General features: G+C 45.4%; 1 protein-coding gene across 3 annotated transcripts in view; it reads right to left on the reverse strand.

Moving 5' to 3' along the window:
- Positions 1–18,274, reverse strand: part of RAB44 (RAB44, member RAS oncogene family) — a 450,865-nt gene that overhangs the window by 219,246 nt on the left and 213,345 nt on the right. For all 3 annotated transcript variants that reach the window (XR_015295992.1, XM_086923095.1, XM_086923096.1), the window contains exons 5-6: positions 3,857–4,003; positions 452–542 (exon numbers count right to left, since the gene is read on the reverse strand). Coding sequence is in view for 2 of the 3 variants with exons in the window: in XM_086923095.1 (XP_086779221.1) it covers positions 452–542; positions 3,857–4,003 (238 nt within the window). In the remaining variant the exon portion in view is untranslated. The remainder of the gene's footprint in view (positions 1–451; positions 543–3,856; positions 4,004–18,274) is intronic.

Consider the following 18,274-nt stretch of genomic DNA (forward strand, 5'->3'; position numbering starts at 1 on the left):
CGCCGCACCCCCACTAATCTGGTGGTCCTCGGACTTCCAGACTCGTAATCGGGACTCAAGTGTTATGTTGTACATAGGTGTACAAATTCCTGTTTTTACAGGGTAGATGTGGTGATTGTATTTGTTTTAAGCAATATTTTGTTTAGGGCTAATGCACTTGATTCATTATAACGTTTTAAAGCACAGACACACCTCCCTGAGCACACTGAAGCTCTTGCCAACTGTTTAGATGATGAAAATGTAGATATTAGGTAGATCTTCTTACAAATAGGAGATAAGACAACACTCTCCTGGGAAAAAGAGGACACTGGAAACTGCCCTCTTCTGCTGCAGGATTGGACTGTTGGGGACATGCAGGCGCTTTCTAGAACCATTAGGATGCTGCTGTCCACTTGTGCCCCCACCCCAGTGCCCTGGTGGTGATAAATGATACATCAGCTAATGCACCAACCTCTGTTCGCAGACGCTCCTTCTCCTTTTTAATTTGTTGCTCCATCTCCTCATACAATTGCTGCACTTCCTCGTTGTGCTCTGCGATCCTCCTGCCAGACAGAAAATAAAGGACACGACGGTCACTCCAAGGGCAGACATGAAGACTTTTGATCTAATTGGAATAGGACAGTAACCGTAATGTGATCTCACATCAATTGCAACCCAGACTTTGCTCTAATTTACTGACTACTCTCAGTCATACTTTTTTATTAGTTCGAACTCTGTTTTAAGCGGGCCCCTTTAAAATACACAATATATTCACACTGCTGCATCTGATCACATTTGCCTTTCTATTGTCACTGTCTAACATGTTGATTAAGTGAACACCAGCTCTACCGTGTATTCCAGTTATAACATTCAGCATTTCTTCAAAACTCTTTCGTGTGTTTTTAGTCTATATGGGCTTTGCATACCTCTCCATTCGGGAGGCCACAGATCATACCTGATAAGAAGGGTGTTGGTAAAAATAGAATCTAAGGGAACTGAAGCTGGCTCTCTTGTGCACCCAGTCAAAATGGAAGTTCACTCCCCGATCTAAAAGAAAAAACCCGTTCCGAGTGCAAACGTAAGCAAGAACATACAAGCATTGGCAAAGCCAATAAGTCTGGTGTTCACAACCAGGATTTTTGTTCTTGTTTTATCATGTTTTAAAAAAAAAACTTTATTGTTCAGAAAGCTGCTGGGCCATCATCAATCTAAAAGGAACAAAAACAAGGTTTTGGACTCAAAAAGCACACAATACAATAGTACTCGTTCGCACACTTTGTGAGTGGATGTGCTCATTGTGGAAGGAATGACAAATGGAAAAGGAACAATTGATGGACAGAATGTTGAAACAATGTCAAACATTCAACCCGGTACAGAGATCTAGACCCAAATCCATCTTTTATTTTGCTCACCATGCCATTCCAATTTAGAATCACCGATATGAAATCAGTCTTGACCCTGCTCCCCATGCAAACAGTCCAGCCCAAACTGCTAGACCAGAACCTACCTGGATGGATTAAACCCACATCTTTTGACTGGGGGTGAGTGGTTCAAATGTTTCAGCACTCAGTCCATCATCGTGTTGTGTTTGCTTTGTGGAAGGGAGAGCATGCCTTTAGTCTAGATGAAGTAAGCCAATGGCTGAAGTGGGCTGACACATTGCCCCTTGATGCATGCTTCAGTGGTTTGAAGAAAATGTTAACGACACATCCACACACCAATGAATGATGTTTGGCTTAAAACCCCTATAATTAACTGTGTTATAGGCATCATTTTAGTAAACTCAAAAGGTCTTGGCTAACACAGACATGAAAAAGCCAATCAATCTGGCATTGACTGCTAGCCTCTTGCCTTTGAGAAAGAAAGATTCAAAGCAGGAAAACAAGCAAGAGAAAAAAAGTAGAAAAAACAAAAAAACAAAAACAGTGATACTGAAGGGAACTAAATAATTTGTGGATGTGCTCATTGTGATAGGGCTAAATGCAGACACTCATAGTGGCTGTAGTAGGGTGACCCATTGCCCATACTGTGTACTGTACAGAACAACGATGAAGAGAGGTGGCTGAGAGCTACTTTAAGTAAGTATATTATACATATTTTTATTAAAAATCAAAATGTCTTGGCTAGCACCAGCCCTAAAGAAGTATCCTTTTTATAGAAGCTCTATCCATTTTTGCTAAGTCCATTTTTGATCCTAGTGAGAAAAGAAAGTGACCACTTTCCAAATGATGTTATGATTAAACTAAATTTGAGTACAATAATTGTGTCTCTATCATGGGATTGAAAACTGAAAAGACTCAAATGGAACTTTCATATGGGTGATGGGTTTGCTTTGACAAGTCTTTTGTATATACTATAGTAATACATGAGCGTAAATAAAGGTATTGGGACCGTTTTTCCTCCATTTAACACTATATTTCAGTGCTTCTTCATCAACCTCAACAATTTCTAATATTTGGGTACATTAAGTTTAGTTTGTATAGAAAGAATAAATAATGGTATAGCAATTGAAACGTAGCGCGTAAATTATACATTTAAGATGTAACTATAACTTTAAAATTTCTAATAATTCAGTACTTTAAGTTTGGTTTGTTAAGAAAGAATAAATAAAGTTGTCCTACGATAGGATGGCCAACCACACACATTTTCCATCTTTTTATTCTTTGTTTTAGTGATCAGTGAATGTTCTCTCTTTGTATACCCTGACAAATTATTCACTATCTTACACAGTAATTTAATATAGCTCCACCTGCTTAATTTGAATGCTTGGAGCTCAGCATGTTTTTTCATAAACGTATGTATTTGTAAAATGCACGCTCACCTAAGGTTATCTTGGCACTGAATAACAGGATGAAAGGCTGCGTGGACCTGCCGTGATTCGAACCTGTAAGCATGAGGTTGAAAACAGGCACCTACAGTAGACACATTAGTCCACTAAGCCACCAAACCCAGTGTAAACACTTTTGGTGTACAATTCCTGCACATTTGTAAAGGGATCCCGAGGGAGGTAGATGTTGTTGGTTTTGAAGATGATGACTGCGGGTTTGAATGATGAGAATTCAGTGGTAAAGATTGTGTTTTAGCCACTGGGTTAGGCATCACATAAATTGTGTCCGGCGTACAGGTGCCAAGAGAGCCCCTCTTCACATCCAGATGGTATCCGAACAAACGGAGAATCTTGTTTACGAGAACTTTTCTCCATTAAAACAAATGAGTCAGAAGGTAGACTTTCCAATGAGACAAACCTGGTAGCTGTATCTGACTCGTGCTCCATTGCGGATGGCCTTAATCATATCTCTGATTCCCTGCATCTGATTTTTTTTTGTTTTGGTGTCTATTTGATCATTATAATGTACTCTACTTTTATAAACTGAAGTGGCATTTTAATTGTGTTGTATTTTATACTTATTAACAGTTTTGGTGCTCATAAATGGTCACACGTCTCCTAAATTAAGCCAGCAGCTCTGTGCTGTAGCTCCAGACAGTTGAACTAAGGTTTACATTATTGAGATCTAACTGGACCTAGAAAAAAAGTGCAATTATCACTTGAAGAGGGCTACCATTCACTTCAACTTATAATCCACTTTCTCACAATGAGCTAATAAAGGGATATCTGTGTTTTCAATCATTACAGTGTTTGCTACATTGGTTGCACTTTATCCCATGTATCATCATCTAAAGCAGAATTAACCTACTCAAGATGTGAGCTTGTGAAATGCTATTTATCTACACACATCTCTTTTATGTGGAGTGTTAAACCACATAAATGTCAGGACAGCAATGTCTGAGCAACGTATTGGAATATAAAAACCAAATACCAGATTAATCATAGCAGGTAGAAGGAACAATTATTCTGCCAAAGTGTCGACAAACCTACTTTTTTAGGGTCAGTTCAAGTGTCTCTTTCTCCTTTCGTGCTTCCTTGATCTGGTTGGTCACTTTTGCCAAGAATTCTTCCAAGTTGCCAAGCAGGTAGGGTTCATCATGTCGGAGCTTGGCCCACAGTTTCCAAATTTCTGATTCACTAAAAAAGGGAGAGATCAACAATTAATGTGCGGTGTTTACGGACATTAACAAGCATTCAATTGCTAGAAATTCCCTCCAGTAGTGGTAAGTGAGAGAAATTTTTTTAATGTACAATGCAAATGTACAAGGTAAAAGTCGCCCTAATAAGTGTATTTCTCCTTAAAATAACCACAGGTTAGATATTCATACAATGCTGCGTAGAATGGGATGCAGCAAAGTAACAGTCCTAATTAACAGGGGCGACCATCTTTAACCACAATGCTGAAGCAAGGTGCACCATATTTGGTGGGATGATGGTCTGTGCTAATGAGCTGGAAGCCTGGTGCCATATCATGAAGAGCTGCGCTGGCTCAGCACAGGGCATGGCACCTCTTTCTTTTGGTTTTGAGGTGTAGGTATTCTGCGAGTTTAATGCATGAACTTTAGCAAGCACGGTTAAGAAACAGAGAGAGACAATCCCCGCTCTCATTGCTGTCTGATTTTATGCATTATTTTAGAGAAATTCAGAGTTATATGTGATTTTATTTTGACACCACATATGCAAAAAACACAGTCAGAATAGTCCGTAATGATATGGCCGCTGGCGTGCAGTGCTTCATTTGTTAAAGAATAAGTGCTGGTGCCCAAAGCTGTGCTCTAAAGCCTGTGGTAGGTATTGGTACTTCCAGTACCAAGGCTGTGGAGTCTTCAATACACCCCAGGACTCTTCCAAGCACTATCAGGCTCTGCTTGCCCCTTTATCTCCCTCCTGAAAGTTCCTTCTTTCTCCCTCAATGACTATTTCCCCATCTTTGCTTCTTTTTCCAGTCTTGCTCTCGGAAAATGTCAGAGGAAAAATAGGTGCTTATCACCAAAAATGAGCCCATTGGCTCAAATTATGCACTGTGGTGCTGCAAGCAATTTTGCAGCACCACGCCGCAACAACATCACTCCCTCGCAAGACCTCCGCAACTCACTCGCCTCGTTCTTCCACAGCAAGATCGCAGACATACACCACAGATTCAGGGCACAGCCAACGCACCCTACCACCGCACCAACGCCACCCACCAGCTCCCTCCGCACCTGGACCCCGGTCAACACGGAAGACACCTTCCACACGATGAACTCCATCCACTCCGGATCACCAACCAACCCCTGCCCTCACCACGTCTTCAACAAAGCCGACTCAGTCATCGCACCCCATCACCGGGACATCATCAACGCCTCCTTCGACACCGCCACCTACCCAGAGAGCTGGAAGCACGCCGAGCTCAGCGCCCTACTGAAGAAACTATCAGCGGACCCCACTGACCTCAAAAACTACCGCCCCATCTCGCTCCTTCCTTTTCCCACCAAAGTTATCGAGAAGACCGTCAACAGACAGCTGGCCGACTTCCTCGAGACGAATGGATCCCTCGACCACTCACAATCCGGCTTCCGGGCCAACCACAGCACCGAGACCGCCCTCATCGCAGCCACTGACGACATCCGAGCCCTGCTAGACAACGGGGAAACAGCAGCCCTCATCCTCCTGGACCTCTCCGCAGCATTCGACACTGTCTGCCACTGCTCCCTAGTGCAGCGCCTGAACAACATCGGAATCCAGGAGAAAGCACTGGAGTGGATCACCTCCTTCCTCACCGGAAGAACACAGAGAGTCCGCCTCCCACCATTCAGATCCGAGGCCACCGAAGTCATCTGCGGCGTACCGCAAGGCTCATCACTGAGCCCCACGCTGTTCAACGTCTACATGAGCCCCCTCTCGGCCATTGCACGACAACACAACCTCAACATCCTCTCCTACGCCGACGACACCCAGCTGATCCTCTCCCTCACCAACGACCCCGCAACCACCAGAACCAACCTACACGAAGGGATGAAAGACGTAGCCGGGTGGATGTTGAACAGCCGCCTGAAACTGAACTCAGATAAGACGGAAGTCCTCATCCCGGCATCATCACTCTCCGCCTGGGACGACTTAAGGTGGCCCACCGCCCTGGGCAGCGCACCCAAACCAACGGACCACGCACGCAACCTGGGCTTCATCCTGGACTTCTCCCTCTTGATGACCAGACAAGTCAACGCCGTGTCCTCGTCATGCTTCAACACCCTACGCCTGCTACGCCAGATCTTCCAGTGGATCTCCACTGAAACCAGGAAGACGGTCACCCAGGCCCTCGTCACCAGCCGTCTGGACTACGGCAACTTCCTCTACGCCGGAACCACAGCCAAACTCCAGAACAAGCTCCAGCGCATCCAGAACGCCTCAGCAGGACTCATCATGGACATCCCCGACGCAGCCACATCACCGGACACCTGAGAGACCTGCATTGGCTCCCCATCAACAAGAGAATCACGTTCCGACTCCTCACCCACGCACACAAAGCTCACCACAACCAAGGACCCAGATACCTCAACGACCACCTGACCTTCTACACCCCACCCAACAACTACGATCGACCAGCCACGCCCTCGCCGTCGTTCCCCGCATCCGAAGAGCCTCAACGGGATGAAGATCCTTCTCCTACCTGGCTGCCAAGACATGGAACTCCTTCCCCATCCACCTCCGCCTGACCCAAGACCACCTCTCCTTCAAGAAGCAACTCAAACCTGGCTGTTCGAACAGTAGAGGACCCCCAAGCGCCTTGAGACCCTCCGGGTGAGTAGCACGCTATACAAATGTTTGATTGATTGATTGATTGATTGATTTGTCATTTAAAAAATGTAGGGATGCACCATATTCAAAAGAGTACAGTGAATCCCTGTGTTTCCCTTGTACTGGCGCTAAAAATAGCTGCCCAGCACAAGCGCAGACACCCTTGCAACCTTTTTAAAGGCTGCCTGCATTGTAGCGATGATTATTTATGTTCAGGAAGGTGTCCCTTCTGGCACAGAACAATCAATAGTGGCAATTTGCTACTTCTATGTGTGTTGCATTCTTGGATTCTGCAGCACACATAAAAGTAGCAAAGTGCCATTAAATTATGATTGTTTTTGTGCAGTAAGGAATACCTTCTTGCACAAAAACAATCATGAATGGCTTTTTGCTCCTTTTATGTGTGCTGCAATATGCAGCACACATAGAAAGAGTAAACAACAAAGAGAAATAAAAGTATTTCTCCTCGCTGCGCCACTCTAGCACCTGCTTTTCACTGGCATTAGTTTGCGGCGCTGCCTCCGATTTACAGAGTCTGGAAAACCTGGGGCAGTGTCAAAATGCAATGGGTGTTGCATGGAAAAGCCCACAGCAACACGAATTGCGTGCCCCTTTCACGTATAGCACTCAAAGTGGCTTAACTTCACTTTGTAAATAGGGAGAAGGGCAGAGCACCAACAGACCGTTGGTAAAAGTCACACTCTAGTGGCGATATGCCCTTGTAAATATGCTCCAGAGTTTTGTGGTTCTGGGTTTGGTCAAGCTAGCTGGTTGGTCAAACTGAATGGTGTGTATTTTTGCACCATGTTCTTGATTATGACTGCTTGCTAAATTGTGACAATTATGCAAATAGTGCTTTTCCAATCCTTTGCAGTATTCGGCGGGTAAATATTGGCAGACTGCAGAAAGTCTAAAAATCTGGACATTATTACCTACTACAATGAGAACAACTCATAATAAGTACTATGTGAGGCACTGGTTGAGTTATGAATCCCAGGTGATCAGTATTTAGCAGATGAAATAAATAGCACCCTTTTTCTCCAAGCTGCATGCATTTGACGACTTAAATGCTGTGTGGGTAATCTGCAGGGTTGGAGTTCAAATGTGTGCTTTTGCAATCTTTGACTTCATTGAAATATTAGAATGCAGTAAGCCAACTGCCAAAGAATGGATTGCCAAAGAAATTTTGACAGTGCCTTCATGCAATGCATGCAAAAACAACAGTTGATGGACAGAATGCAGAACAATGTCATACATTCACCCCAGTACAGAGAACTGGGCCTAAATCCATCGGTTTTTTGCACTCCACACCACCCCAGTTCAGATATGGCCATATGCAAATCAGCCTTGACCCTGTGCCTCATGCCAACAGTCCAGCCCGAACTGCCAGGCCATGTCTTTACTGGACCGGAATCAAGCATCCTAGGACCGGTTTCTGGCTATCAGCCATCTTCAGCCAGGATAGCTTGACTCCAGTGATGTGGAGAGCCTGGGACTCACGTCTGAGCATACCTAGCCCACTCGGAGTGACAAACGCAAAAACAACAGTTGATGGACAGAATGCAGAACAATGTCATACATTCACCCCAGTACAGAGACCTGGACAACATGCAGCAGAGCACTGTAAAGGGTGAACAAGTGACAGGAGAGGCAGATGTTTGTTGGAGTGATAACGCATTGAGATGGAGTGTAATTTGAAGAACCCTACGTCGAAGGGTGTGTCTTCAACTCTTTCCTAAATTTGAGCAGCACTAGGGCAGTCCTCATGAATAGAGGGATTTTGTTCCAGGTTTGCTTACATGTTTTTTCTTTTTTGCACTTCCTAATCTGCAGTCTGATATTGTCCTGGCTGTGGCAAGAACCACCATAGATGGTGTGCCTGTCTGCAAGATAAGCGGGATGCTGTGATGCTTTGTAAATTATGTAGTTGATTTTTAAGCCAATGGAATCCCATCAAAATGGGGGGATGCTATCATATTTCTTCAGACCATGGAAGAGGATTGCTGCGATGGGTAGGATGTCTTTAAGAGGTAACAATGTGCATTCTGGGGGCATGGATATGGTGTCACCCCCATCCAGATGCAAGAGTATGAGGGCTTGAAAAGCAATTCTGAAGTCGCTTTTTAGAAGGAACAGTTTCACTTTCTTTAGAAAAGAGGCTGCATACATTTTAAAATTAGACTAAGCTACTGCTTGAGTGTGGTCTAGCTCCAGCAAAGATGGTGCTTGTTGGTCCAAAGAGGCTAAAAAAGATGCAGTCAGCCTAAACATGCCTATTGTGCCATTTCTGCTGAGTCTCTAGTGAGGATTTCCTGAATATGTGCTTAAAACCTTGTCAAATTTGGTTAACAAAGTAGTAATGATTGGGTTTCTCCAGCCACAGCAATTCTGGCTCTTAACCCAGCATCCAGCTAGGAGAAGAAGAACATGTGTGAGGAATTCCTATGTATCTGAAAGTACCAATCAAACATTTTACTTCAACTTAGGGTGATGTACCTTGAAGGGAGCAGAAGGGGGGTCTTACTTCACTTGGCCTGATCTAGCCATCTTCCCTCCTATTTCTTGACTATGGAAGAAAAGGTCTGTAATGCTCTTTTTCGTCAACTGGTTTCTCTTCCATCTGCAAGACCAAAGTCCTAATTAAAAAAGTCGAACCAAATTATGGAACCCAACACTAAAGGCTCCTGATCACCTTTTCCACCATCAATGGAATAGGGTGTTGAGCTGTGGTAAGGGGTGGGTTTTCTTTTTGAGAAAATGCACATGAACCATGTGACCCAATCTTGTCTGCAGGCGCCTTCAATCTCACAGGTTTACCACTTAATCTCAGCTTCAGTAGTGCAAGAGGTGAAAAGTAGATCGGGACAAAGATCAGGATTTGTCTAACTGCCTGAGCACATTTGTCTCTTACATGGTGATGAGACAGAATATCGAACTGGAAATGTCTACTTACACAAATATCGAGTTGGAAATATCATTAATCAGAAATCTCGACAGCAAGGCCCTTACTCATTTCGGTATTCACAGAAGTTAGGAGTCCTAACTTTAGGACTCCTAAATGCCTACTGTGAATACCGAAAGTCTTAAGAAAAGTCCTAATTTTAAGACTTTCGGTATTCACAGAAGGCATTTAGGAGTCCGAAAGTTAGGAGTCCTAACTTTACTACTACTAAATTGAGAAAAATTCTAACTTTAAGACTTTTGGTATTCACAGAAGGCATTTAGGAGTCCTAAAGTTAGGACTCCTAACTTCTGTGAATACCGAAATGAGTAAGTGCCTTCTGTGAATACCAAAATGAGTAAGGGCCCGATTCACAGAACTAACTTAAGACAAAATCCTAAACTTACGATCATTTTGGTATTCACAGAAGGCACTTACTCATTTTGGTATTCACAGAAGGCACTTTCTCAATTTGTTAGCAGTAAAGTTAGGGCTCCTAACTTTAGGACTCCTAAATGCCTTCTGTGAATACTGAAAGTCTTAAAATTAGGATTTTTCTCAACTTTACTACTACTTAACTGAGAAAAATCCAAATTTTAAGACTTTTGATATTCACAGAAGGCATTTAGGAGTCCTAAAATTATGAGTCCTAACTTTACTACTACTAAACTGAGAATAATCCTAACTTTAAGACTTTGGGTATTCACAGAAGGCATTTAGGAGTCCTAAAGTTGGGACTCCTAACTTCTGTGAATACCGAAATGAGTAAGTGTCTTCTGTGAATACCAAAATGAGTACCAAAATGAGTAAGTACCTTCTGTGAATACGAAAATGGTAGTAAGGTTAGGATTTTGTCTTAAGATAGTTCTGTGAATCTGCCCCATAAGTTTTAGCCCTCAGCTATCGAACACTTACCCAACTATTGCACTCATTGGAGGGGAATAGTAATTTTTACCACTATGCAATCCAATACTTTCCCTACTGTTGCAGTCACTGGAGTGGGAATAGTAAGTGTTACCCCTCCACTTTCCAAAACTTGCTCAATGGAGTAGGAATAGAAATGTTTATCCGCAAAAAATCCAACACTTTCCCTACTGTTATACTCACTGGAGTGGGAATAGTTAGTTTTACCCAACTGCTGTCAAACACTTTCCCTACTGTTGTACTTACTGGAGTGGGAAAAGTAAGTTTTACCCCCTGCTATCCAACACTTTCACAACTATTGCACTCATTGGAGTAGGAATAGTAATTTTTACCCCTATGTGATCCAACACTTTCGCCACTGTTACACTCACTGGAGTGGGAATAGTAAGTTTGACCACTCCGCTATCCAACAATTTCCCTACTGTTGCACTCATTGGAGTGAGAATAGTAATTTTTACCACTAGGCAATCCAACACTTTCCCTACTGTTGCACTCACTGGAGTGATAATAGTGAATGTTAGCCCTCGGCTAACCAACACTTTCCCTACTGTTGCACTCACTGGAGTTGGAATATTAATGTTTACCTCTCCGCTATCCAACACTTTCCCAACTGCTGTACTCACTGGAGTCGGAATAGTAATTTTTACCCCTCCGCCAGCAAACACTTTCCGTACTTTTGCAATGATTGGAGTGCCTAATTTAAGTTTAAAGATTTTAAATAGTTTAATGTTTTAATTGATAATAGAATGGGTATTTTAATAGATTTTATGTTATTGGTATATATATATATATATATATTCACTGAAAAAACCATAGGTTATAGACCATATATAGTTAGGGATTAGCATTTACAAAACCTTAGTTTACTCGCACAAAACCATTGAAATTCGCATATATAGTTAGTTGCACTAACTATATATCGCGCACCCGCAGTCCACTGCTGATGATGTCACATATTACATCATTCATGGCATGGTCAGTGACATCACTGATGACATCACTGATGACATCATCCAGTGACTGTATGTTTCTGTAAAGTTAAAATATGTCTTACATATTGAAGAATGAGTGGATGTATAAGTGTCTGGATGAAGGATTTAGTAGGTGCATGACTGACTGTATGAGAGAGTGATTAAATGTGTCACTGAGTGCATGGGTTAGTGACTAAACTGTCTTAATTTGTGCATCATTATGTCTGTTGTTCTGTAAACTGCTGCATGTGTTAATTAGTAGCTATATGAGTAACTATATGGGTTATTGATTGGTTGCCCAAGTATTTGTATGGGAGACTGAGTATGTGTGTGGGTGGCTGGGAGGTGTATGACTCTGTGCATAGATGTGTGAGCAGTTGATTCACTAGATGTATGGGTTCAAAAGTGCATGTGGAAACAGCTGTATGGGCGGTTGGCTGTGTGCATGAGTGTATTGGTGAGTGAATGGATATCTCAGTGCTACATGTCAGAGTAAGTACATATGTAAAACACAGTACATGTGAGAGTTGACATATATAAATAACTGTGCATAAGAGCCAGTGAATGTGTGAGTGGCTGTATGGATCATTGTGAACTTCAACCAAGGATTGTATAAAAGAGTAAATATGTATTAGTATATGTTTGAATAAGTAAGGTGTGTATAACTGTATAACTGTATAGTTGAGGAAATGGAGGTTTGATTGATTCTTTGCATGACTGACTAGGTGTGTGAGTAACTCCATGGATGAGTGACAGTCTGTGAGTGTCTGTTTACACTGAGTGTATTTAAGGTTATATTAGAGTCTGAAGAGGTTCATCGTATTATCACATGAATGATGTCATCAGTGATGTTGTCAGTGATGTCATTTGAGTTGTCAACAGTGATGTCATCAGTGATGTCACCGACCATGTCATGAATGATGTAATATGTGACATCATCAGCAGTGGATTGCGGTTGCGCGATATATAGTTAGTGCAACTAACTATATATGCGAATTTCAATGGTTTTGTGCGAGTAAAATAAGGTTTTGTAAATGCTAATCCCTAACTATATATGGTCTATAACCTATGGTTTTTTCAGTGAATTTTTAAGGTTTTGTAAATGCTAATTCTATTACAGGACCGGAGGCTTCAGATTATGCTTCTCAAACTTTACTGCATCAACACAGCAGCCAATGAAAATGTAATATTTTCGCAACAAAACAATAAATTACTACATTTCCCATGAACACCATGGTTATAGGCACGCCCCCATAGTCCATAAGAACCCTCTGCGTGCGTTACACATCCTCTTTCTTTGCTGCTCAAGTCAGAGTTAAGTGCACCTCCCCTGGGTCCCCTCACTCTGCTTGTGTTTGGGTTGTTCCTTTGGGGTTAAATGTGTTGATTTACTATGTGTGTATGATTGAGCCATAGCTCCGAGTTGAATTGTTTTATTTCTGTTGAAGTTGTTTTGCACTTTCTCTGTCAGTTACGAACCACTTCAGAGCCGTTGATTTTGGACGTCAGTCCTTCGGTCCTCGCGCTTCTGGCGTTCAGGACAACGGTCTTTGGCCGGCAAGGGGGCTGCCGCTCATACGCATACGAGCCTGTTCCCGTCACCCGCTAGGCGCGCAGAGGCTTCCCTCGTACGCCCTAACGCTTCTCCGGGTGGCTCTCAGTCGACGCGCGCTACCTCCACACTACCAACTTGGGCTCTTTGGGCGGTTTTGGTAGCGTTTGGGCGGCGCGCCTCATTCTGATTCCTTGGCTTTCTGCGAACGCATTGCTCACGCGTTCCACACACCGGCAGGTCCCCCTTGTGTGATCGCCAGCGCTCTTGAGCCTGTTGGTAGTAAAATCTGCGAGGCCCAGGGTGTGCACACGCTCTCGGAATCAAGGGCCCAGGTCTTTGACCATTGACTACAGCTGTGCTGAGGGGGAATGGGAAACGTTGCCGTCGAATTAATTCAAGTGTGCCCGGGCTGACCCCCCCCGTTACCCCCCTTTGTTCGGCAGTCGGCCGGTGTTACCTTGCGATGGAGGGCTGGGTTCGCTACCCAGATGAGGAACATCAGGATGAGGAGGAGATTGTAGACGGACAGCGTGAAGCTGTTCTGGAGGACAATATCGTGGAAGCTCTGGATGCCTCGGTCCAGGCTTCGGTTTCGAAAGCTATGGAGACGCAAGTCCCACAGACAGTGCATCAGGCGCTTGCAGAGGCTCTGCGCCCTATTCGGAAACAACCCGAAGGTTTTGCTAAACGCCATGGCTATGGGAAGAAGAAGAAGCAGAAATCTAAACACGCAGCCACTTCTTCCGAGACGAGTTCGGCGGGTCAGCAGTGGCCGCATGCTCAGTCTCTGGCTTCCCTGCCAGCGAAAGGGCCATCGGACCAACGATCCGTGGGCGGAAAGGCCAAGTCTAAACGCCCGCTGCCTGTGGATACAGACACGGCTACCACAAACACGGACACGGGCACCGACACCGACACCTCGGAGGAACAACCTCCTCCTTTTAAGAAGCCCAGATCCGAGCTGAATCCGGCAGAGGAGAAAATCGGGACATTCAATTTTGACCCGGCGGATATCCTCCACCCCCGGTCCTCGGACTGGATCCCTCCCCCGGCGGTCGCTGAATATCTTCATGAGAACCTCCGCAAGCCTTTCAGCAGGGAGGTCCGTAATCGTTTACGATCGGAGTGTCCCCGGCCTGAGATTCAGGATGGCGTCGCTGACACCCCGGAGATAGACGCGAGCATGCTCACGTTCTTGCGTAAATTCTCCAAGGACACGAAGAGAGGGTTAGATAGGGCCTGGCGAGGCTGCCAGGACAAGATGTTGGACGTCGTGGGACCGCTGGCGAAAATTCTAGAAATGGCACTGAAGGCCAAGGAGGGTCCGGACGCAGTGGATCCGGACATTCTGGCGGGCTGGGCCCAGCGCGCCATTTGCCTCATGGGCAACGCGAACTGCGCCATATCTTCCGAGAGGCGGAAATCCCTACTCCTAAGGATGGACAGCAACCTCACGGAACTGGCAGAAGCGGAACCCGGACCCCTGGCGGGGGATTTCCTCTTTGGCGACAAGTTCGTGAAGGACGTTACTATATATGTCGGCACCTTCACCGCCCTTGACAAAGCCCAGAGCGGTATCAAGCGAGCCCTGAGCCAGGGGGTTTTCAACAGGGCCGGACGAGGCGGGGGCCGCTCTTCAGGCCGAGGATTCCAGCAAGGCTCCCAACGTGGAGACTTTGGCCGTGGCCGTGGAGAGTGGGACTCCACCCGCGGTGGGACTTTCTATCCTTCCAAGCGCAGATTCTCGAAGGGCCGTTTCCAGTCGGGAAACACCAGGGCCAACTTCAAGTCCAGTCAGAACTCCGGTGAGTGTTCCAGACCTTTCTATTCTTCCATTGGGGGGAAGAACGCAGCATTGCATGGCGCAGTGGCGAGCTTTGACGCAAGATGCATGGGTACTGCAAACGGTTCAGGGGTTCCATCTGGAATTTTATTCCCGCCCAGTGCAGGGCTCCCCCCCCCGCCTCTCCGTTTTTCCCTACAAGATCACAATTTCATAACCGCAGAGGTGGAAGAGTTGCTGAAGAAAGGGGCAATCGCCAGGGTTCAGAGAGGCCCTCGGTCCTTCTTCAGCAACGTCTTCCTTGTCCAAAAGAAAGGAGGCGGAAACAGATTGGTTCTCAACCTCAGGGATTTCAACCAATACCTTACCTACAATCATTTCAAAATGGAGGGGATTCACCTCCTGGCAGATTTGCTGCAGGAAGGGGATTGGTTTGTCCGCCTGGACCTCAAAGACGCTTATCTGTCTCTCCCGATTTTCCCACCGCATCGCAGGTTTCTACAATTCATTTGGGGCGACCAATGTTACGAGTACTTGGCTCTTCCCTTCGGTCTCTCCTCGGCTCCATGGTGCTTCACAAAGGTGATGAAACCGGTGGTCACCTTCCTCAGGGAAAGAGGGGTTCGACTGATCATCTATCTAGACGATCTTTTAATCATGGCGCAGGATCGACTCTGTCTCATGCGACACCTGAACATGACCATGTCTTTACTCCAGAACTTGGGTTTTGTAGTAAACTCAAAGAAATCGGTACTGATTCCGACACAATCAGTGGACTTTCTGGGTTTCACGATAGATTCGCTGTCGGCTCAATTATCCCTTCCACATTCCAAATTGCGGGATTTGAAATCAGAGATACGGAAGTTGTTAGACAGTCAGATAGTGACTCTCAGGACGCTGGCCAGAGTAGTGGGCATTCTGGCATCGTCCATTCAAGCTATCTTTCCAGGGCCGTTACATTACAGAGCCCTCCAGAGGCTCAAGATACAACATCTTCAGAGGGGCCTCTCATACACAGACTCGGTACCTCTCTCGGAAGAAGTGCGGACAGAATTACAGTGGTGGTTAAGTCACGTGGATGCCTGGAATGGCAGGGCGATTTTCGGGTCACAACCAGAGATTGTGATCGAGTCCGACGCCAGCAGGTGGGGCTGGGGCGCGCGCTGTGGAGAAATTTCTACAGGCGGCAGATGGTCGGCGCAAGAGCTGGAAATGCACATAAATTGTCTGGAACTGTTAGCGGGGTCGTTTGCGATTTGCACCTTGTCCCCGAAACAGACGTCTTGTTGCATCCTCCTCCGCTTGGACAATGTGTCGGCGGTGAGGTATATCAACAAGCTGGGCGGCACGAGGTCGTCGATGCTTGTTCAAATAGCCAAGGACTTTTGGCATTATTGTCTCCAGAACCAGATTTCGGTAGTGGCGGAATATATTCCGGGCCAGGCCAATCAAGTAGTCGATTGGAACTCCAGACATCTCAGGGATTACAGCGAGTGGAAGCTGCTCCCTCGTGTCTTTCGGTGGCTCCAGGCCACGTGGGGCCCGTTTCAGACGGACCTGTTTGCCTCCAGGCTCTCGTTTCAGATTCACCGGTTCTTCAGCTGGAGACCGGACCCGATGGCGGCGGCAACGGACGCTTTTCTCCAGGACTGGTCTCAGGGGACGCAGTATGCGTTTCCTCCATTCCTCATGATACCCAGGGTAATGACTCAGGTAATCAGACAGAAGGCGGAGATAGTCATGGTGACTCCGTGGTGGACGTCTCAGGCTTGGTTTCCCAAGCTTTTGCAGTGGAGCTGCGATTGCCCGCGGATGCTTCCGGACTCGAAATGGTTGCTGCAGGGCCCTCAGCAGGAACAGCACCCGTTGCTTCTGGAAGGCAAGCTGTCACTGATGGCATGGAGGCTTTCCGGGAACAGTGACGGTTGCCGGGAATTTCGAACGAAACTGCTGAGTTTATCAGACAGGCATGGGCGCCTTCCACCAGGAAACGCTATTCCTCAGCCTGGAAAAACTGGGTGTATTGGTGCGTGGGACGACGTTTGGATCCCGTGGGGGCAGAGTTGCCCCAGGTTCTGAATTTTCTGACGGAAAAGGGCGGATCGGGTTTAGCGTACCGGTCGGTTAATAATTTTCGGTCTGCAATTTCAGCGGGGCATGCCCAGATAGACGGGAAACCGGTTGGCATGCACCCGATGGTATGCAAGCTGTTAAAAGGCATCAGGGCGGCCAAGCCGCCCGCGCCCAAATACACAGGTTTGTGGGATGTATCCTTAGTGCTTTCGTTATTCAATACGTGGCCGAGTAATGCTCTTCTTTCCAGAAAGCAGCTATCGGCAAAAATGGCTATGTTATTGTGTTTATCGTCTTGCAGACGGTCTTCGGATGTGAGAGCGCTCGACGTAACAGGTAGAGTGTTCACCCCGGAGGGGGTTTCCTTTCATATTACAGGTCGTACTAAAACTTTGTCACGTCACATTTCTTATAATGCTTTTCCTTCAAATGACAAATTGTGTGTGGTTCATTGCTTGAAAGCTTACGAGGAATATACTAAGGCCTTGCGGCCGCAGGGTTGTAAACAATTGTTGATTGCCATTCAGAAACCCTTCAAACCGGTGGCTGCTGCCACGATTGCTAGATGGCTTCGTTATGTGATGGCCGAGGCTGGTGTAGATACTAGAATATTTGGTGCTCATTCTGTTAGAGGCGCAATGGCGTCGAAATCATTTGGGTTGGGATCGAGTATCCAAGATATTATGCGTTGTGCTGATTGGTCATCTGAATCGACTTTTTAAAACCTTTTACTATAAGCCGGTGGGAGATATTACTTCTGTTGTCTTTAATCAAGCTTTAAACTAAGCATAATCTGAAGCCTCCGGTCCTGTAATAGAATCAAAAATTTGCTAGCATTCGCGCCAAGAATTTTCAATTCTATTAAGGACACGGAGGCGAGGATTATCCCACCCGGCGTAATGTTGTATATCATACGCTTGCCCACCCTGTATTTCAGTGATTACGGTGGTGTTATCCTTTTTTCCAGGAGCTGAGAAAAAGTCGGATTAAGGGACGTTGGACGTCAAGCTGTTGGGCTGAAGTTACTTTCCAAGTTGGAGTTCGTGTTGGTTCAGGCAATGGACTTTCGCCTCAAAGAAAGAGGATGTGTAACGCACGCAGAGGGTTCTTATGGACTATGGGGGCGTGCCTATAACCATGGTGTTCATGGGAAATGTAGTAATTTATTGTTTTGTTGCGAAAATATTACATTTTCATTGGCTGCTGTGCTGATGCAGTAAAGTTTGAGAAGCATAATCCTCGCACTCCGTGTCCTTAATAGAATTGAAAATTCTTGGCGCGAATGTTAGCAAATTTTTGATTCCTAACTATATATGCTCTATAACCTATGGTTTTTTCAGTGAATTTCAATGGTTTTTTAATAGCAAATATCAAAAGCTGTAAAATG

Source organism: Lissotriton vulgaris, chromosome 5 (genome assembly GCF_964263255.1).
Source record: "Lissotriton vulgaris chromosome 5, aLisVul1.2, whole genome shotgun sequence".
Classification (NCBI taxonomy): Eukaryota; Metazoa; Chordata; class Amphibia; order Caudata; family Salamandridae; genus Lissotriton; species Lissotriton vulgaris.